Consider the following 21,569-nt stretch of genomic DNA (forward strand, 5'->3'; position numbering starts at 1 on the left):
ATCCTGTCTACCTTTTTGCCTCTGGGCTTTTCCCATTTTCTTACTTCTGTAAGTCTTACTCATACTCGGTGGCTTGCTGTGTAGGTGGGTGGCTGACCCCTGGAGTCCTCCTCCTCTGGCTGCTAGATCTCTCCATTCCCATATTTCTCCCTCTATATATTCTCTCTGCCTGCCAGCCCATCTATCCTTTCTCCGGCCTCACTATTGGCCATTCAGTTCTTTATTAGACCATCAGATGTTCTACACAGGTACAGTAACACAGCTTCAGAGTTAAAAAATGCAGCATAAACAAAAGTAACACATCTTAAAATATTCTACTACAATTACAGTAATTAAAAATGAAAAAAAAAAAAGTCACCAACAATTCCTGGGCCTGAAATACAGCAAAGGAGACATAGGGAGGCGGGGAAATGGGGAAGTAAAGCCGAAATGGGCATTTATACACTACCGCAGTTTCACTAGACCTTAAAGAAGTTTTCTTTTGTTTCTTGCCTACTTCCAGTTTTATCCAAGAATAAAATTACCTGCTTCATAAAGGTATTTAGGGAGCTGAGTTGTTTTACCACTCCCTGTATTTCCAGTAACGATGAGGAAGGAATTGTCCCTCACAGCTTGAATGAGCTTTTTTCTTTGTTTCTGGATAGGAAAGGTTGGAGTTGTCCCTCCCTCCTGCGATGTGCATCCTTTCTCTTCTGTAGCAACACACAAAAAAAGAAAAAATTGTGCAATTAAAGTCCTGTGAAGATCCCTCTGACAACGTCTCAGGACTGAAAGAAGAAAAGCAAAGGAATCACATAACTGGAAAGATCAATTCACAACTTTTCAGTTCAGTCACCAATGTGCAAATCCAAGTGAAAGTTTATAAACTCAGAGTAACTTTTTGGTAAAAATCAAACAACTTCAACAATGTTGATGTGTACTCGATGCACTTGACAAAGTCAGTCTAGCATTAGGGAACATATCTGCATGCATACCTACATAGAAGCCCAAAACTCAGTTTTATTAGACAATAGACCTAAAACCTGAACACAGCGCAACAACTCTCAGAAGAATAAGAAGCCACCTGTATTTGCTTCTGATTCACGGTTCAAGTTAGGTCCCTGTTCAGAGTGACTGATATCCCAGAAGGCCAAGTGGTGGGTAACCATGGAAACTGGCTCCTGGAAACGGGCTCCCTTCATACCGTACCCAAAGGCAGGCTGGCGGCCCGGCGAGGGGAGGGGGATGAACGGGTAGAGAACAAAGGCTTTATGAGGCTGTTGAGGCGCAGAACGCGTTTGGGCGTTCGGGTCCACTTTCTTACCCCGCGGCGAGGTCTTCACCCAACTTGAGTTTGGGACCGCCCCCCTCTAAGCCAAAGTGCTCATTGGACGCAAAGTTCGCCTTCAGGCTTGAAAGGCCAAGAGGACGTCTGAGCCTGCTCCCCACCTCCTCTGCCACCCAGAAATGTACTTTTCGCCCCGCAAACAACTCCCGCCAGCTGCCACGGCGTCCCGCGGACCGCACCTCTGTCAGCGATGCGAACAGCTGACGGCCGCTCTTCCTGGAGCTCTCTCGGCCGTTCGCCCTCCTCCTGCCGCCTTGGCGCCCTGCCCGCGACGGCGGGAAACCGGGACATAGACCCGGTCCGGAGAGGAGGCGAGCACGTCCACCGAGCTGAGGAGCTGGGAGGGGACAGGCGAGGGCGCGCCCTGATGACGTAGGAGTGTTTACTTCCGCGCGTGCGACTGGCAGCTCGGGGAGGAGGAGCGGCTCGATGACGTGGCGGCGGCCGCTTGGACGCGCACGGGCCCGCGCTCCAGGGGGCCCCGAAGCCCCACCCCCAGAGGCGTCCCGCCCACTGCCACGTGCCGCCGCCTGAGCCGCGAAGCCACGCCGGAACGCCTGAAGGCTAGGTCACTTTCTTCTTTTTAATTCTAGAGCGAAATAAGGCAGGGCGACACCAACGTCAGGTGCCACACCGTCACCACAGTCTCCTCTGTCTGCCCATACACCGTTTGAAATGACCCTTTCCCAGGAGCTGCCGCCAACCTACACTGCGACCTGGGCAACTCACTCCCCTGTCTCCCTATCAAGACACATAGTTACTGAGTTTCCGTCCAACTTCCAGTTCTGTAGTTTCCAAAACTTAGATTCTCATGCTGTTTCACTTCCATTAAGGAACTCTGCGTTTACATTTATTTGCATGTTTTCCATACCCTTCAAGTCGCTGCAAGGCCAACAAGAGCCAGACTTTAAGAACGCTACTTTCATTGTACACCCAGCAGGTAGCAGTGACTCAAGGTGGGCAATCAAGATTTGCTGAGGATAGATGAATAAATGACGTCTGTTTTAGAGATAAGCTGACTTTTAATGGAAGTGTATTCCTTAGGAAACAGAACTGCTGAAAAGTCTACAGAGAGACAATGTCTGAGGTGGTGCGTGCGTGCGTGCGTGCGTGCGTGCGTGCGTGCGTGCGTGCGTGCGTGCGTGCGTGTTTAAGAAAAGGAACTTTGGTGTATGGTTCAGTGGTAGAGTGCTTACCTACTGTATGGGAGGCCTCGGTGTTCAATCCCCAGTACCATGCATAAACTTTATAAGGCTGAGTATGGTGGATTGCACCCATGGCCCCAGCACCTGGGAGGCTGAGGCACAAGAATTGCTGAGTTCCAGACCACCATTAGGGTACAGAATGAGACCCTGTCCCAGAGAAGGAGGAGGTGGATGATGAATGGGAGAGGGAGAAAGAAAGGAAGGGGAGGGGAGAGGAAGAAAGGTGAAGGGGAAAAAAGGAAGGAGAGATGGTCAGTTAAAATACTTGCTAATTCTCTAAGTAGAGTCAATGCTAACAAAATGTGAAGAAAACTGCCTCTTACGCTTAAAAAACGAAAGAAACAAGATCGCTACGTAGCCCAGGCTAACCTGCTCTTCCTACCTCAGCCTCCCAATTACTGTGATTATATGTATATGTCATCATGTCCGTCTGCTTCTTGCATTTTTCAGTAGTTCCTGCTGTTCAAATTAATCAAATTTTACAGGAAAGCAACAGAAATCTACCAATTCACATATGAACCCAACTCTTTGACCAAGCTGAAAAAAGATGTGAGGTTATTAGAACCTAAGACTTTGCATTAATGTGTACATGTATCAACTCCTTTTCAACAGAACTGATCAACAACTCCTAAAATGCAAGTTTATCAGATTTCAAATGGTAGCAAATTAGGTGTAACCATCTAACAGCTTGGGTACTCCAGCAATAGCCCTGGCGATGAGAAAACATCTTAGGTTTCTCCAAAGCATTACAGCCATCTCTGAATCTTCCTGATTTCTATTGGGAATTCAAACTATTATGTCAGAAAAGAGCAAAATATACAATTGTATTAAGGCCATGAAGACACTGGCGACCTCAGTATCTCACTATCTCACAAAGTCACTTTCCAAGAAAATAAGCAGAATCATTTCAGACTAATAATGGATAACATTTACAAAGCAATTTGTAATTAAATGTTTAAGACAAAAGTATTCTTTCTTTTTTCTTTTGTGGGGGGGTGGGGGATAGGTCTCACTATATATACTACTATATAGTCCTGATGGCCTGAAACTCAATATGTTAGATCAGGTTAGCCTTGAACTCACAGAGGTTTGCCTGCCCAGAGTGATGGATTAGAGGTTACTACTCCGGTTTTCCACATGTGAGAAAGAAACTTCCGAAACTTTCTCTTGGTGACAAAGAAAGAGAGATAAGAAAGCTGGGTTCTAAAATCATAACTCAAAATACAAACTAGAGTGAGAAATGAAATGACCTAGATGAGGCATTTTCTTCCAATGTCTGTAACTCTTATAGAATTGAACTTCATGCACTGAAGTAAAATATCCAGAATAAAACTGGGAGCCCAGAATGAAGGAAAATTACAGCAAAGACCCAAATGGTAACACCGTTCTTTTTCACAGCCAAGGCCAAGTAAAATGTTACCATTAATGACCTAGGGCTATTCCTAGTGGAAAGGTTATTTCTTGACCATTGAGCTTACAAATTTACAATAGCAAACAAAACACAAACACAGAGTGAGGGTGGAAAATTGTGGGGTTGAATTTGGAAGAAAGGTCTGCATCCCAACAACGTTGAACCTGTGTCTAGTTACTTTTGAATCAGGAGAAAGATCAAAAGAAGGGTGTCGTGGGAATTTCACATAGAAGGGAGGTAAAGAATGTGGATTGCACCTTGCTGCCATTGCTTCAGTGTGCAGTCTTTCAAAACGTTCTTGATTGCGAGTCATCTATTTCTGCGCATTGAGAGCTCAATTGTAAAGACTTACAAAAATGCGACGACATGATTACATCATCTTCAGGGAAGAAAGAGAAATCTAGGGACTCCTGCTAGCATGGTTAAAGAGCCCTCCAATTATTATCCACTAGATGGCATAGTGAGTAAAAGCACTTGTGCACACTTACCACCTACCCCTACACATTGTGCACACTCACACACATAATAACAAATAATAAAATATTTAAAAGTAATACACAAAGCAAAAATATCATGTATGTTATTTCTGTAATAAACAAGCAGAGTTAAAAACCCAGACAAACGGTGATGTGTAGAAAACCCAGTAATGGTGTCTCATGGCTCATAGAAAGAGTGAACAACAGTATCAAAGTACATGGATTTTTTTAACTCTCTAATTTATTAAAACAAGAATTGTTTTGGTCACGTAAAGAAAAGCAGACATCTATGCTGTACATGGATGAAAGTGAATTAGAACACAGACTACAAGTGTACTTACTGAGTGTGCTGATCACCAGTAAGAATGAATGAAGGTGAGTGAAAGGAAGAGAGAAAATAGATGATGAAAGATGCCACTGACACATGGGTATGTGAGATTAGGGAAAGGCTTGGGTAGGGCATGGTGGCGCACGCCTTTAATTCCAGCTCTTGGAGACAGAGGCAGGAGGATCTCTGTGAGTTTGAGGCCAGCCTGGTCTTCAAATCAGTTCCCAAGTCAACCAGAGCCATATAGTGAGACCCCCTCAAAGTAAAGGACAATGGTCAATGAAATTACTTGAGATACAGCAGAGTCTGAAACAGGCACCAAAGAGGTCGCATTTTAAGAACTGTCAAGATTGGTATTATAAATTTACATTTGGGTCAAGTTTCAATCCTAAGATATCAAACTGATTCTCTGTATTTTCTTCCCTTCTTCTTTCTTTTTCTTTTTCTTATTAAGAGATTTTCTACTCATTTTACATACCAACCAAGATCCCCCTCTCCTCTCTCTCCTCCCAGACCTCCCCCCTAATCCCACCCAACGTTCCCACCTCCTCCAAGGCAAGGTCTCCCATGGGGAGTCAGCAGAGCCTGACAAGTTCTGTTTAGGCAGGTCCAAGCCCTTTCCCCCTGCACCACGGCTGCACAAGTCCACCATAGGCACTGGGCTCCCAAAAGTCTGCTCATGCACCAGGGACAGATCCGATCCCACTGCCTGGAGGCCCCTAAACAAGCTAAACAACTGTCTTGCCCTATCCAGAGGGCCTATCCAGTTGGAGCTCTTCTTTTTCTCGTTGACTGGTAAAGTGATGGTCTTCCTCCCCAGATCTCACCAAGGTAAAAAAAAAAAAAAAAAGATCCAGGGTATCCCTGAGCAAAGGGCCCAAGCCGATCCCCCTGTGCTTGCTTACTTCTCTCTGATAGCAGCATCTGGGGCTTGGGAGAAAGCAAAGAGAGAGGAGGTGTAAGGAGGCAAGGGTTGACCAGAAAGGATAAAGAATTCTCAAGTGGACTAGTGCAGGAATTTGTGCTGTTGTTAGAAAAGATCTAATGGAAGGGTTTCAGGAAAACAAGCCATCCTCAGATATAGCTCTCTTCTCCCTTAAAAGTCATGAGGAGTCAGCAAGGTGTCTCACCGTGTCGTTCGCGGTCATTGGATTGCCAAAGAGACACTCTGGAGGAGCGCAATGGCGCTAACACGGTAGGGGAAGCTCTTAGCTCTGGAAGTTGAGAAAATTCTAGTAATGCTAGAGAAAGCTTCAGAACAGAGCAAAATACAAAGGTACTACTAGCTCAAAATACTACAACTAAGGAATTTTGAGAAAGATGAAAAATTAATATTTTATCTCTAGCTATGGTCTCTGTAAATCTTGCAGTTGCCTGAAGGTGGCAAGCTGGGTTTGAAAAACTTCAGCCAGCAACATTATTTAAAAGAAAAATTAAACGGTATTATTTCTCTAAAATGAAACATTTAAGTATGGGTTTAAAATTGAAAAGTGGAAAAATTGAATAATTGAATTTTAAATTTTTAAGTTTTTTTTTTTTGAGACAAAGTCTGACAAGATAGCCTAGCTTGACCTCGAACTCACAGAGATTCACCTGCCTCTGCCTCCTGAGTGCTGGGATTAAAGGTGTGTACCACATGCTCTGTATTATTTAAGTGTTATACATATTTAATGTATGCATATTTAGTGGTGCAACTACTTTTTTTTTTCTTTTGGTTTTTTCGAGACAGGGTTTCTCTGTGTAGCTCTGACTGTCCTGCAACTCGCTCCGTAGACCAGGCTAGCCTCGAACTCACAGAGATCCGCCTTTCTCTTCCTCCCGAGTGCTGGGATTAAATGTGTGCACCACCACCACCCAGCACAACTACTTTTCATTTTAATATTTTAATTTGTATTGTCCTTCTTGACTTTTCAATTGTAGTGTAATTTCTTTGTAGGAGAAAAGGGGGCTGACAAGTAATTCTTACCATGAAAAATCTATGCTCAGCATTATTAAAAGTCTTGTTGAATGGTCAGGTTTATTAAGATTTAATTGGAAAATATCGTTTTAAACAAGTAATTTTGTGAGTTGTGTCATGTATATATAGTTATATGTCCAGTGCCATCAATAAATATAAAACAGAAGCTGCCTACATGGCTCAGCAGATAAAGGCACTTGCCGCCAAGCCCAACAACCTGAGTTCTATCCCTGGAACCCACATAGTGGAAGGAGAGAACCATCTCTCTCAGGATGACCTCTGACCTTCACCCCTTTGGTGGCATGTGTACACCCACATACATATACACCTACACACAAAAACAAATATTTTTTTAAAATACAAATAGTTTCATCATTTTCTTGATTGAAACTTCAATTTTATTTTTAATTGTGTCTATGTTTATGTGTGTGGTCTGTGTGTGTGTTGGTCTGTGTGTGGGGGGGTCTGTGTGTGTGTGTGTGTGTCTGTGTCTGTGGGGGGGCCTGTGGGGGGGGTCTGTGGGTCTGTGGGTCTATGTGTGGGTCTGTATGTGGGTCTGTGGGGGGGGTCTGTGTGTGTGTCTGTATGTGGGTCTGTGGGGGGTCTCTGTGTGTATATATATGTGTGCTTGGGGGTCTGGGGGAGTCTGTGTGTGTGTTTGTGTGTGTGTGTGTGTGTGTGTGTGTGTGTGTGTGTGTGTGTGTGTGTAGGTGCTCCAAGGCACCACTATGACTGGGTATTTTCCCGTGGGTTCAGAGGCACTCACTCTGGTCTTCCAAGCACTTTACTGAGCTAGCCTCAGCCATACACATTTTTACAGGATTATTATTCCTGGTTTTCCCCTTCTGACATTAATACTCTTCCTTAATTTGCATGTATTACTTCTCTTTTGAAATTAACTATGGCCCACATTGTATTCACCACAGAGACTCCAGACATGTTATCTGCCACGCATTCTGGAAATGATTGATGTAAAGCACATGCAAGAGTCAGTACAATTATGAAAAGATTCCTTTCTTTGTCCTGACAAGAAATGCCTACCCTGCCATTCTGTGTCCCCTTGCTTCGTTCTCCTTCCTCTGCTTTAGACACACTTACAATTAGGACCGTACAAAGCATGGCACTGTGAATCATTCCTTACCACCGGGGCCGTTCCCCGGGAATGCGGAACATTTAATAAGCCTGTCCAGCATCTAATAAGAAAGGAGAGACACGTGGCAGATCATGATAATGATTTTGTGTCTTTATGGAAAGATGAAAGAAAAGCCTGACCTTGCATAATAATAATCACTTTGTTATTCAGAGAACTTAACTGGCATCTCATGAATTTTAATGTACCATCCATTTTCTCACAACTTCTCCCCACAATGATCTGTGAGCCTTTGCAGGGCTTTATTCCCTTATCTCTTGCTTGCTTTCCTTCAAGGAGGTGAGTATTCTACCTAAGCCTGAGACGTCAGGGTGTTGCCCTTGTGTTGGACTGGTCAGCAAACTGGTCCACGTGGACGTTAAATAACCCAGAGCCATGACACTGTGCACCCCACTGCGGGCTTTGTGCTTGTTCTGCCTCGGTGTAGTTTGCTTGATGTTGTTACATTTATCATAAAAATACCTGGAACATCCTGTGATCATAAAATGTGCCTTTTCACGAAATCATAATTAGAGGCATTCATGAAGGTAGAAGATTTTGCTCAGTCTTCTCCAAGTTCTGGAGCATGTATAGTCTTTCTCTTTCCGTTCTTCAGTGTGCACAGTTCATTCTGAAATTCAGTTCTGCATCATGTATAGACAGCATAATAAAATTACATAAAACCCAACTCCATTTTCTGCTACTTAAGGACATAGAGTGATGCTTATTTATCTTTGTATTCGATGAAATATCTTAGTCAAGAATTTCCAAACAGAAAGTCCTCATAAGAATTTGCATCATACTAAGAGTAATCTTTTGAGTAATCTTTAGTAGCATATCCTTTAATGCCAGCACTTGGAAGACAGAGGCAGGTGGATCTCTGTGAGTTCAAGGATAGATAGCAGACTGATCTACATAGTGAAATCCAAGACAGACAGACGTATAGCGTGAGACCCTGTCTTGAAAAAACAAGACAAAATAAAATTAAAAAGTTATCTTTCCCAGAAAACAAACCAGTGATTGTCATGGGCTGCAAGTGGATGGTGGAGATTGACTTCAAAGAAATAGAGGGGATTCCACCACATTAAACTATGTTCTCTGTATGTTGACTGTGGTGGGTACTGTGTATAAATGTCAAAGAATTAAACGTTTAAAATGGGTGTATTTTATTACATGTAAATTATACCCCAATAATACCAACCAAAGAAGGTCCCGTGATGAAAACAAATGTTCCTTATAGAGACTAACTGGCAACAAATGCTGTTAACAACAGACTGGCATGTTCATTTTATGAATGATAATACCAGGAAAGTGTGGAGCTAAAAGAGGATTAGAAATGATTTTGCATTCCATAAGGCAATACCTTCAACATTGGTTAAGTTGATTGATTTCAGAAACACAGCCAGCCCCAACAAGAACGTTCAGGGTTAATTTTGAGATTTAAAAAAATGAAAAGAGAGAGAGAGGTCTTTTTTTTTTGCCTTGCTCTGTTTTTTACTCTCATGTCAAAGCTGACCTAACAAGAGACCTGACCTTGCATGACTGGATGAATGCTCCTCCTTAGATTTCCATGTGGATGCCTGTCTCACTCCATTGAGGTCCTTACTCAGACCTCCTTCACAAAGAGGGCTTTCCTGAACATGATTATTTAGACAGCAACTATCTGTCCCCTCCTTTTGATTTTGGTTGAAATCGTTGATTATCATCTCATATTATTTTATAGTTGTCAACTATTTGAACTCTTTTGGATGAGGGGTGAGCAGCTAAGGGAGGGTATAGCATAGTGCTTGCCTAGCATTTGCAAAGCCCTGGGTTCAGTCCCTAGCAAGGAAGGAAGGACAGCCAAAAGAAAGACTGGTAGGACAGCTAGCTCAGTGTGTAAGAGCATTTCCTATACAAGCATGAGGACCTGAGCTTGAATCCCCAGCACCCATAAAAAAAAAATTAGTCGTGGCTATGTACCCATGCCTGTAACCCCAGGGATGGAGTAAGTGGGACACAGGAAGGTCTCTAAAGGTTACACACACAAAAATAAAATTTAAAAGGAAGGAAGAAGAAAAAAGAAGAAAAAAAAAGGAAGGAAGAAAGAGCAGGGTAAAAAAGGAGAAAGGAGAAAAGACTATCCTCAGGAAAAGGCCCATATGTCTTCTTCACTGTGTTGGTTTTTGTGGTAGTCAGCTCTCCAGTACAATACCAAAGCACCTAAGATTAACAACTTATGAAGGAAAAGATTATAGCAGTCTTTCTCTTAAAAAAAAAAAAAAAGCCAGGCAGTGGTGGCGCACACCTTTAATCCCAGCACTTGGGAGGCAGAGCCAGGGGGATCTCAGTGAGTTCGAGGCCAGCCTGGTCTAGAGAGTGAGTTCCAGGAAAGGCACAAAGCTATTACACAGAGAAACCCTGTCTCAAAAAACCAAAAAAAATAAATAAATAAAATTTTTGAGCTAAGCAGTGGTGGTGTACTCCTTTAATCCCAGCACGTGAGAGGCAGAGGCAGGTAGGTTTCTGGGAGGTCAGGGCCTGCCTGGTCTACAGAGCAGCTTTCAGGACAGCCAGGACTATAGAGAGAGACACTGCCTCAAAAAATTCATTTTTAATACTGAGGACTAGACCTAGATCCTCACATGTAGTAGCCAATCTCTCTATACACAGCCTGAGAAAAGTTATTTGGATCAGAGCTTTGGCTCCATTGCTTTAAGCATGCAGTAAAGCATCACATCAGGTGAGAGCACATGGCAGAGAGACAGCAAAAGTAGGAATTAAGAGGTGGCTGGGTGTCATTTTTAACTAAGTTGTTAAAGACTCAGGAGTCAGATGTTGGGGTGAAAACTTGCTTGTTCAGAGAAGCTGAACTGCAACTAGCTGACCTTCCTTTTTGGCTAGATACCCAGCAAGAGCACATCTCTCCACCATCCCAAACCAAAAAATAAAATAAAAAAGAATGCCTAATTCCCTCCCTACTCCATCCTGTGTGTGTCTCTATCTGTTTTCCTGGCTCCTCTATCTCTCAATGGGCAATTCCTGTCAACTAGCTATTGGCTCCACCCCCAAGCCAATATTGATTTTATTAACACAGTCTTGATGTTTCACAGTGTGATCAAATATCCTGCAACTTCCCCGCTTTTGTCTAAATAAAATGAAAGATTTTAACTCTAACACAGTAAAGCTATATACAATAAGAACATTTATCAGGTAAGAATTAAATTCACAATGTCCAGTCCATTTGTATTTGGCAAATTTAGGGAAAATACTCTACTATCTAGTCTCTTTTGATGGGTCCAAAGTTTTATACTTAAACCAATTTCTATCATAACATATATTACCAGCCTAAAAATATCCTTTTAGACCTTAAGACATTTTTTTAGATAAACAACTTAAGCTTATATGTATTTTAACCTTCTAAAATTTACATCTCTTTTGTAAGTTTCTCTTCTGAATTTGGTAACAAAGAAAATGGTTTAACTATCTAGTCTTCAACCTCTATGAGGGACCCAAGAAAGATAAAATATTACCTAAGTAAAAAGGAAGTACAGAGCAAGCAACTTCCAAAACTATAGAAATGACAGATATAGCTGGCTGCCTGGACAGTCACCCAAGGTTCCTCTGTGATGTTGAGGCATCCATCTTCAGCCTACAAGCCTAGCATATCCTACAGACTTTTCTGGGAAGCAGGAATTTTGAAGGACTGGCCTATATTGTCTTGGCAAAGTTTGGTAGTTCACTTCTTTTGTGCCTTGCTCATCCAATTTGGACAGAACACTGTCAGCAGTCGAGGCAAAGGCAGTTTCTTGCCCAGTGGCTAGCTTTACCACACTAAAAGCAAACTCCATATGGAGGTTCTTCATTTCTATCATCTTCTCTGAAATAGATTGGAGCTGCCAGGAGCAGACACATCTCACTGTAATGAAAAGCCTTATGTTATTAAAACATTTTAAATGCCATATTCTGTAGATCTCTGAAGAATTTGAAGACCCTCTATCTATCTAAAATATATCTCTGTTTAACCTTAAAAATATACCTAACATGACTACATTTGACTGTTGTAGATGACTAACTACTAACCTGCATTTTTTGATTATCCTAAACAGTTTGTAATAATAGCCTTTAGGGACTAAAACTTTACCTTTTGCTCAAGCCACAGGAATATGTAGTGGAAATTCAGCTACTATGGCAAAAGCTACTACCTGGAAGGTCAAGGACTTTTCCAGAGGTCAAGCCAAAGCTTAAGGAGTCTTAGTGAGATTTAGCTTTTGTATATATATTAACCAGTTCCTGCAATGATTTTCTTGTGTGCTATGTGTGCTTCCAAGAACTTCTACAGTATATTTTATCTGAATTACTGCTCAGGCATCCAAGGTCAAATGACAGAAATAAGCTTTTCAGACTAAACTCTGATGTCCTGAATTAAGGTAAATATTTATACGGAGACACCGCCTAGGTCAGGCAGATAATAGGTACATAGCCTTGTTTCTTGTGCAAATTACACTGGAACCTTCCTTTACAACCTTAGCAATATCTGTAGAACTTCCCTTCTGACATATAACTTAGAACAAAAGGGTTTTTTGCATACCAGATACATCAAGCTATGACACGGCTGTCTAGAGATCCCCACCCTGACACAGCTGAGTTACTGAGACAGTTAAAGCCCTAAAGAAATATAAGCAGCTTTATTTTACTCATGATTTATACTAACATTATAGATTCATAACATTTTGCCTAACCACTTCTAGGAATGTAGTTTGAGCACATAAATTCCCTTTTTCTGGTATACTAACCAATTTTAGTTCTCCTTTTTTTTTAACTAAATGAAAAAAAATGGGAGATGCTATGGGCTGCAGCAGGAATATAAAGTAGAAATTCAGCTGATTATGCCAAAGCAAATACCTAGAAGAAGCTAAGGACCTTTCAGAAGATTAAGCCTAATCTCAAGGAGTATTTGATGTTATTCGGCTTTTAATATATTAGTTGTCTTTTGTTATGAATTTCACATGTGCTCATGACTTCTTCAAGAACTTTTTTTTTTTTTTTTTTTTTTTTTTTGGCCAGAGCTGAGGACCAAACCCAGGGCCTTGCGCTTGCTAGGCAAGTGCTCTACCACTGAGCTAAATCCCCAACCCCTCAAGAACTTTTAACAGAGTATTTTATCAGAAATAACTCTCAAACATCCTAGGCCATCACCTGTCTCCTAGGCATGGCTTTATTTCTTGTGCAAGTGAGGCTCAGACCCTCCTTTCTCTCACAGACCAAATGGCCTTCCAGAGCTTTTGACTCATAACCAAAGGGCTTTTTGCATACCAGGTGCAATGTAGCTATGAGGCAGGTTTCATAGCTCCGAGTAGAGTTACCCCACCCTGCCAGTTTATGGTGACATAGAAATAGAGAGGCAGTTAGATTTTAATGACTTATATAGAGACGCTTTTACCTAATCACAAGTAGGATTGTAGTTGAGTACATTTATGATAGACTAGTAATGTTTCACCTAACCTAACATGTATAAGAATATATTTTGAGCATATAAATTGTCTTTCTGACATATTCCCAGTCTTACCTGACCCCACCTTCCCTATTCATTCCCTTTTTGGGTTGCAAATAAAGCTGACTTACGGTTCTTGTGGGGACCTTGGAAGTTTTTCATTGGATTAGAGGAGAATCACTGCTTGCAAGGGGTAGACTGGTTCCAGGAGAAGAACAGAAAGGTGTGGTGATATATTGTGCACCCCAATATATTAAGTACCCTAACAAACTTATCTGGGTATCAGAGGACAGAGCCAGCCACTAGATTAGACATAGAAGCCAGACAGAGGTGTCATACATGCCTTTAATCCTGTCACTCAAGAGGCAGAGATCAGTCTGTATCTCTGTGAGTTCAAGGCCACATTGGAAACAGAGGCAAGTGGGGTGACACACACCTTTAACCCCAGCACTTGAGATCTTATGTCCTTGCTTAGGAAGGACACACACCTTTAATCCCAGGAAGGGATGGCAGGACGCAGAAAGAAATATAAGGTGTGAGGACCAGGTATAAGGATTCTGTCCTTAATTACAGCCCAACCTAAAAAGCAGGCAGTTCCTCTGTGTGTCTCCCTTTACTCTTTCTGCTCTCTTGCCTCTGCACGGTCTCTCTGTTTCACTGTTTCTCTGTTTCTCTGTCCCTCTCCCTCTCCCTCTCCCTCTCCCTCTCCCTCCCCCTCCCTCTCCCTCTCCCTCTCTCTCTCCCCATCTCTCCCAATAAAGCTCTAAAAAGGTAACCATGGCTTGTGACTTTCCTCCAGCACTCTCCTCCGTTGGCATGGCCGGCGCCACTGCCTTAACCAACACCAGGAACTAGAGGCTTCTTAAGAAGTTCAACTGAGACCCTAAGGGGTCAGGACTTGGGGGGAGGGAAGGTTAGTCCTAGGATTCATGGAAACAGGATAGGCTGAGGAATTGGTGAGGTGAGGTTGGCTGTGGCTTGTTCTGTTTCTCTGATCTTTCAGCGTTCACCCCAATATCTGGCTTTGGGTTTTTTATATTAATAAGACCTTTTAAGATTCATGTTACATCTGGACCCTAAGATTAGTGTTACAGGAAGGAGCCAAGATGGAGAGAAATGAAGATGAAGATGAGGACAAGACAAAAAGAGCATCGTCAGGACTAGGACGACAGGAGGGAAAGGACAGAGAGAGCTAAGTATGAGCACAGACCTGAAGCTGCGTGTTTAGAAACAAATCTCAGAGGAATAAAGTGGACAGATGAAAGAGCTTGATGTACTTAGATTCATCCCCTCAGATTACCCCCGCCATTCGTAGCATCTTCCCCAGGATTCTGGGAGAAACCTCCTCAGGTTAGGCCCCTTAGGAAATTTTGATAACATTTATAAATGAGCTACATAGGTACAATACCTTAAATAAGAGTAGAAATAAATATACAGTATGTTATAACAAAAATAACCTTAACTTTGTATCAATACACAAATATCCATACCAATGTAAACTATTTGAACGAGTAATTGCTTTCTAGTAGGTTCAATAATCTACCCGTTTATCCTACCATTCCTATCTTCCCTTTTTCTTTTCATCGCCCATCCCTATTTTTTTTTTAAACGCTAAATAGAAGAGAAAGGATAGAGGAAGGAAAAAGAAAGAAACCCTTTAATCTAACCTCCTTTGTTTAGTTTCCACCCTGACCATAACCAATACAATTTACAACTAACCCCCTAAACAATGACAAACATCCATAACCCATCAAATGACCAAAAACCACCCAAACACCTTTTGGGAATGTGAGTGTCATGTTCTTTTTTTTTTTTTTTTTTTTTTTGAGCTGAGGATCGAACCCAGGGCCTTGCGCTTGCTAGGTGAGTGCTCTATCACTGAGCTAAATCTCCAACCCGAGTGTCATGTTCTTAATGGGGACAATGGCATCTTTAGCGGTTCCTGATAAAATTGGGATAGTGGTCAAGTCCTGAGAGAGCTGGCTGTGTCATTTGATGTCCAGTCTCTGTGTGATGAGGAAAGTGAAGGACTTATCTGATATCCTGGATGGCATAGTCTGTGAGGCTGCATCCTCTCAGCTAGCTGCTTTGAAGTTGCCCTGAGCAGTTTGTAGTTCAAAACTGGGTGATGTTTGTCAGCTTAATGGCATTATCACAGTCCAGGTGCATTTGTCATTGCAGGAGACCAGAAAGGTTGCTGTTAGGAGTGAATACAGTTAATTGCAGAAACTTAAACATTTAAAATGCCATATACAGCAGATCTTCAAAAGGTTAGAGGACCACAATCTGTTAAGTACATGCAGAGTACACAAATTTAGTTCTTAATTACTGCATCAGACTCAAACCCAAAGACGAGTACAGGAAGTGAAATGAAGTTTATTTTCTAAAATTAGTTATTACCCTGTATGACTACTAATATTCTAGCAGAAAGTATATATATATACTTTCTGCTAGAATATTATATATATATATATATATATATATATATATATATATATATAATCTTATAGATTTGAGATAATATTTATATTTTTAAGAAAAGTTTTAAAGAGTCAAAATAAAACCAAAGGATTATGGGTTATTAGCAATAGAATAGTCCCTTAATTTTGGTTTTCTTCTCTTCCATACCAGGTGGCTCATCTGACATAACACAGAGATTTTGGATTTTCCTTTAACAAGCATGTGTGGGTTTAGAGAAGGAGAGAGCCATGCTCCAACTCCAAAGCCAGCTTTGAATTTTAATTGAATTGCGATCACAATAAGACAATTTGCTTTTTATTTTTGTAGAAAGCAGCAAAAACAAGCATTTGGGAAGATTTATGAAATTCTACTCTATTAGAGGTGTGCTATGACATCAGGCCAACTTACCTTTTTCTTGGAACATTTTCTCTTAATGTTTCATCCTTCTTCTTCAGCTGTCTCCTTTGTCCGGTGGTCTTTGTATTCCTTAGTTGTATGGCTCTATCATCCTGGAAATACAAAAACAAAACTCTGGCTTAACTCTAACTTTGGGGAGTCCCTTTTTTTGGCAGGTAATATTTTGGTAAGGCAAAATTTTTTGGCAACAGAAAAAGTATTATCTTTTAATAAAATTTTTTTTCATACTGATCAAATGAGAGGCATTTGTTAGTCTTATAACCAAAAGGTCTCTCCTGTTGAAGTCTAATCTTTGTCAGTCTTTGATGGTATCCATAGCTTTTCCTCTCCTGTGGAAACAAAATGAAAAACTATTCCCCCAACATAACACATATCCTGGTTTCCATCTGATGTCAACATGACTTTAAAATATGCAGGCTGATTAATTCAGCAGTTTGTCCTACTACCCAATGTCTTTCCCCAGCTGTTGTCCCTTTTTGTTAGCATTTTAAAAATTTAAAGTTAATAAAGTACTGTTAAGCTATCTCTAGGGTCTTTATTACCACTGTTTATTAAGCATATCTTTTAAAATGTGATAGAACTTTCTATAATTATCTATAGTGATATTTTATTTGTATTGAAATGTGATTTTATTTGTATGTCAATAAAGTTGCCTTGAGGTCAGAGCAAGCCAGAGCAGAAGCTGAGCAGTAGTGGGGCACGCCTTTAATCCCAGCACTTGGAGGCAGAGCTAGGCGGATCTCTGTGTGTTCAAGGATACAGCCAGCATGGCAGACACACGCCTTTAATCTCAATACCAACCATAGAAGACCTGGAGGTCGTACAAACAGGCAGTGATGAGGAGGTCATGTGGCTGGGTTTACAACCAATGAGAAAACAGAACAGGAAGTCTTTAAATAGACAGGACGCACAGAAGTAGGTCTCTTGCGGAGAGGAAGGACAGCAGAAGCAGTGAAGGGTAAGGTTTTCCGCTCTTGCTCTGACCTCGTGGTTTTTAACTCTGCATTCGGTTCTGTGTTTCTTATTTAACAAGCCGGTTACATCTACCAATTATCAGTCCTATAAGATTGTGTGGCACATCTGTAATATGCCTTATGTTGTAATGTGCAAAAAAAAATTTTCATTTTACTAGAGACTTATGCTGGAACATTGGCAGTCTTAATTTGTACATGTATCCCCATAATGGCCATAACTTCTAATAAATGTGTAATTACAGAAATCACTCTTTTCAGAACTTAAAGCAGTTGCCCATTGAAATCCTGAATATGTATCTATGATATGGTACATATACTTTAATTTCCCAAACTCTGCAAAATGAAACACATCCATTTTGGCAAATTTCATTTCTTTGAGTACCCTTTGGGTTTACTTTCCTGCAGGTAATGGAGTTTGGCTATTCAAAGAAAAAGTAGGACATTTCCTTATAATTTCCTTGGCTTGTTGCCAAGTGATGGAAAAAATCTTTCTTCAAACTTTTCTATTAACATTGTGTGTTTTTAATGGAACTCTTAGGCTTTCAGCACATTTCCCATTAATAGCTGATTAATTCCATTATTACTTTGTGCCTGATGGCCTGGTAGACCTATATGTGACTGATATGTGCTACATACAATGAAAGATTTTCTATTTCTGATTACTTGTTGTAGTTGAATAAACAATAAAGTTAATTCTGAATAAGCTCAGAGGTGTCAATATATAAAACAACTTTTTCTGCATAATTGAGAGTCAGTGACTATATTAAGAGGTTCTGGAAAATCTAATAATACCATGATGAGAATAGCAAAGACCCCACTTTTTGTTTTGTTTTGTTTTGTTTTCCAAGACAGGGTTCTCTGTGTAACTTTGTTGCCTTTTCCTGGAATCACTCTTGTAGACCAGGCTGGGCCTCGAGCTCACAGAGATCGGCCTGGCTCTGCCTCCCAGAGCTGGGATTAAAAGGCGTGCAACCACCACCACCGGGGCTCACTTTTTTTTTTTTTTTTTAGATTTATTTACTTATGTATACAGTGTATGCACTGTTCTGCCTGTATGTATCCCTGCAGGCCAGAAGATGGCACCAGATCTCATTACAGATGGTTGTGAGCCACCATGTGGTTGCTGGGAATTGAACTCAGGACCTCTGGAAGAGCAGCCAGGGCTCTTAACCTCTGAGCCATCTCTCCAGCCCCCACCTTTCCTGATTTCTTTCATCAGTATAGAATGTAGGAACTCCAGAAATTGGTGTTCCTTTTATTATATGAGGGACAATCCAATTAGTTCTTTTTATAAACTGAAGTCTCTAGTTTTGGGGATATTTGTTGGTAATCTCTCCAAAAAAAAAAAAAAATTACTGCAAGTTCTTTGCCAATATTCATTTTCTGCCCATAATGAGGCAATTTCAGAATTAGTGTTAATCCAACTGGTCAAGAATAAGACCACTACCACAATTCAAAATCAAATCTGAAGCAAGCATTAATTAAATACTGGCCAGGTGGATGGGCTCTGGCCATGTCCATTTCTCAGTTTCCAGAGATGGCCTCAAGTCACAGTTTACAATGGCTTAAGTATTTCCCATCAGGTCCCATTAGGGACAAGTGTACATCCTGACGTATTTCCTTGCCTACATAGTTCCCACCCACTTGTGATCAAGCACATTCCAGTGCAGAAGGGTCAAACAAACTTCTTTAGGGGAGTGAATAACATGTGGCTTGAATCTCCCATAAACAATAGCCTCCAGCATTTCAGGAACAATCTGTCCTTGGGCAAAGGGCTTTCAGATCAGAGGCATTTTTGTTCATGGATCTCTCAGGTGTAGTAATTAAAACTTAAAGTTGTGGCTCTCACATTAGTAAAAGGAACCACAATTTCTGCTGGGTCTATTCCTACTAAATTGATGAAGTGTCGCATTTCTTTCATAATAAATTCAGAAACCTTTTCTACATAGATCTTAATATTTTACTCTGTTTGTGTTGGCAAAATATCCCTTCTAAGATATTACCTTTCCTCCTGCCATAAGAATCCTGATAGGAGAGTGAGTAGAAGAACCAACTAGGATACCATCCAGCTCTGGATCCGAGTGGAATCCACATGTGCATCCTTAAATTTCTTTTCCACCAGAGCCAAATTCTCTCTCAGCTGCAGCTGATAATTTTCTTGGATGATTTTTAAGTCCTTATCACCTTGTAAGGTTTGAAATAAATTACTTAGGCTCTTGAGTAGTTAAGCCAGTTCGTGGGCCATAAGCCAGTTAATATCTCCCAGCCATTTTTCAAAATCATCGAGTTTGTAATTGATCTCTCCTGATTGTGTTTTCTGTGGCTAAATTTTCTGTCAATCTATCTTATAATCCTAAATAATTAAATAGAATTTCCTCTTGTATCTTTTCAGGATCAATTTGTAATCCCCTAATAAGGAAAAATTCTCTTTACTTCATCAAACATTTTTTTCTAAAGCATCTGTGTCTGAATTATCCAGTAAGATATCATCCATATAATGGTTATAACTGAGGAAACTGTGTTTAATTTTTTTTTTTTTTTTTTTTTGGTTTTCAAGACAGGGTTTCTCTGTGTAGCTTTGTGCCTTTCCTGGATCTAGCTCAGTAGACCAGGCTGGCCTCGAACTCACAGAGATCCACCTGCCTCTGCCTCCCGAGTGCTGGGATTAAAGGTGTGCGCCACCACCACCCGGCTTAAAAATTATTTCTAATGGCTGTTATACAAAATATTGATGCAAGGTGGGTCTGTTGAACATTTCTTGTGGATGTACTTTCCAATGGTACCTTTTAACAGTCTGGAAATTTTTTAAATTAAGCACCAGGTAGTGGTTGGTGCACACCTTTAATCCCAGAACTTGAGAGGCAGAGCCAGGTGGATCTCTGTGAGTTTGAGGTCAGCCTGGTCTACAGAGCAAGATCCAGGACAGGCACTAAAACTACATGGAGAAACCCTGTCTCAAAAAACAAAACAAAACAAAAAAAGGCCATTGTCACACCCACACAGGTTTGTCAGTTAACCATTTTAAAGGTAGGACTGTTCGTACATTTAAAGGACCAACAGCTATTGTGCCCTGCTTCTGTATAACCTGAATGTTCTGTGATTGTTCTTGATAATACCTTTTAATAATTTTCTCAGAAATATTCTTTATTTTATTGTTTGTTTCTGAGATTAATGTTAATTTGTGTTTGCCATTGATGCAACAAATCACATCCCCATACATTCATTGCTATATCAGCCGTATATGGCTATACTTTTCCTATCTTGCCTTCTGGCTCTATGCCCTTACCCTATCTTGTACTTTGTTTTACCTGAGATCAAGTCTTAATCTCTAGAAGTTGAATATTTACCTCTTGAAGAGGCCAATCTGTATTCCAAGATTTTGGTGAAATTAATGTTATATATCTGTGCCTATGTCCAATAAACCTACAAATTTCGATACCATTTATTTGTATCTTTAGTCTCTGATCACTTATTGCAGTTTGCCAAAGTATTTCGTTTTTTTGGTCTTTCTTGAAGTTTTTGTTGTATCTACTGAAGCTTTTCTGTCCTTGATCACATCCAGGGCAGTATGGTTTTTAACAACAGGTATTAAGTCTTTTGTTTGTTTGTTTGTTTTTGTTTTTTGTTTGTTTGTTTTTTTGAGACAGGGTTTCTCTGTGTAGTTTTGGAGCCTGTCCTGGGACTCACTCTGTAGACCAGGCTGGCCTTGAACTCATAGAGATCCTCCTGGCTCTGCCTCCTGAGTGCTGGGATTGAAGGCGTGCGCCACTACTGCCCCGGTTTTTTGGTTTTTCGAGACAGGGTTTCTTTGTGCCTTTCCTGGAACTCACTGTGTAGCCCAGGCTGGACTTGAACTCACAGAGATCTGCCTGCCTCTGCCTCCCGAGCACTGGGAATAAAGGTGTACACTACCATTACCTGGCTAGGTATTAAGTCTTTTAATTTGCTGTGTGGTTGAGTTTCTCTGATGCTGGCAGGGAGTAATTGAACCAAATTTGATATTTGGGCCTCCAAGAGACCCCCCTAAGGTGTTTCCCAATGGCAAAGGTTTACCTTGCCTGTCCCTTGTTGATCTTCATTCATTAGTCAAATGCCTGCATTTGCCACACCTTCTGCATACTCTAGAAGGCTGGAACTTTGGTTTGGATTATCTCTAGAAAAAAACAGTTTCTAGGAACTTCTGGCCTACAATCCCTTTTCAAATGACCTTATTTGCCACAATTAAAACTGATGTTTTGTTTTTCTTAGAATTTCTAGATATTATTTCTCCTATCAAAGCAGCATCATAAGTGTGAGATCCAATATCAGCCATATTTCTGATCCATTCATCTATTGGTGCTGATCTTGCCTTTAAAGGCCTAATCACCCTTTTGCATTCTGAATTAGCATTTTCAAAAGCCAAAGATTCAATG

The 21,569-nt window shown here is 40.9% G+C and overlaps 2 protein-coding genes across 2 annotated transcripts in view; both read right to left on the reverse strand.

Moving 5' to 3' along the window:
• The window catches only part of Dhx40 (DEAH-box helicase 40), a 41,320-nt gene extending 39,617 nt beyond the window's left edge, over positions 1–1,703 (reverse strand). The window contains exons 1-2 of the mRNA XM_036195901.1: positions 1,507–1,703; positions 525–692 (exon numbers count right to left, since the gene is read on the reverse strand). Of these exons, the coding sequence (XP_036051794.1) occupies positions 525–692; positions 1,507–1,618 (280 nt within the window). The 5' untranslated portion in view covers positions 1,619–1,703. The remainder of the gene's footprint in view (positions 1–524; positions 693–1,506) is intronic.
• Positions 1,704–1,709: 6 nt separating this feature from the next.
• The window catches only part of LOC118588732 (probable ATP-dependent RNA helicase DHX40), a 30,967-nt gene continuing 11,107 nt past the window's right edge, over positions 1,710–21,569 (reverse strand). Inside the window, exons 9-12 of the mRNA XM_036195286.1 lie at positions 16,175–16,275; positions 7,846–7,897; positions 5,878–5,998; positions 1,710–1,906 (exon numbers count right to left, since the gene is read on the reverse strand). Coding sequence (XP_036051179.1) covers positions 1,710–1,906; positions 5,878–5,998; positions 7,846–7,897; positions 16,175–16,275 — 471 coding nt within the window. The remainder of the gene's footprint in view (positions 1,907–5,877; positions 5,999–7,845; positions 7,898–16,174; positions 16,276–21,569) is intronic.

This window comes from Onychomys torridus, chromosome 8 (assembly GCF_903995425.1).
Source record: "Onychomys torridus chromosome 8, mOncTor1.1, whole genome shotgun sequence".
In the NCBI taxonomy this organism is placed as follows: domain Eukaryota; kingdom Metazoa; phylum Chordata; class Mammalia; order Rodentia; family Cricetidae; genus Onychomys; species Onychomys torridus.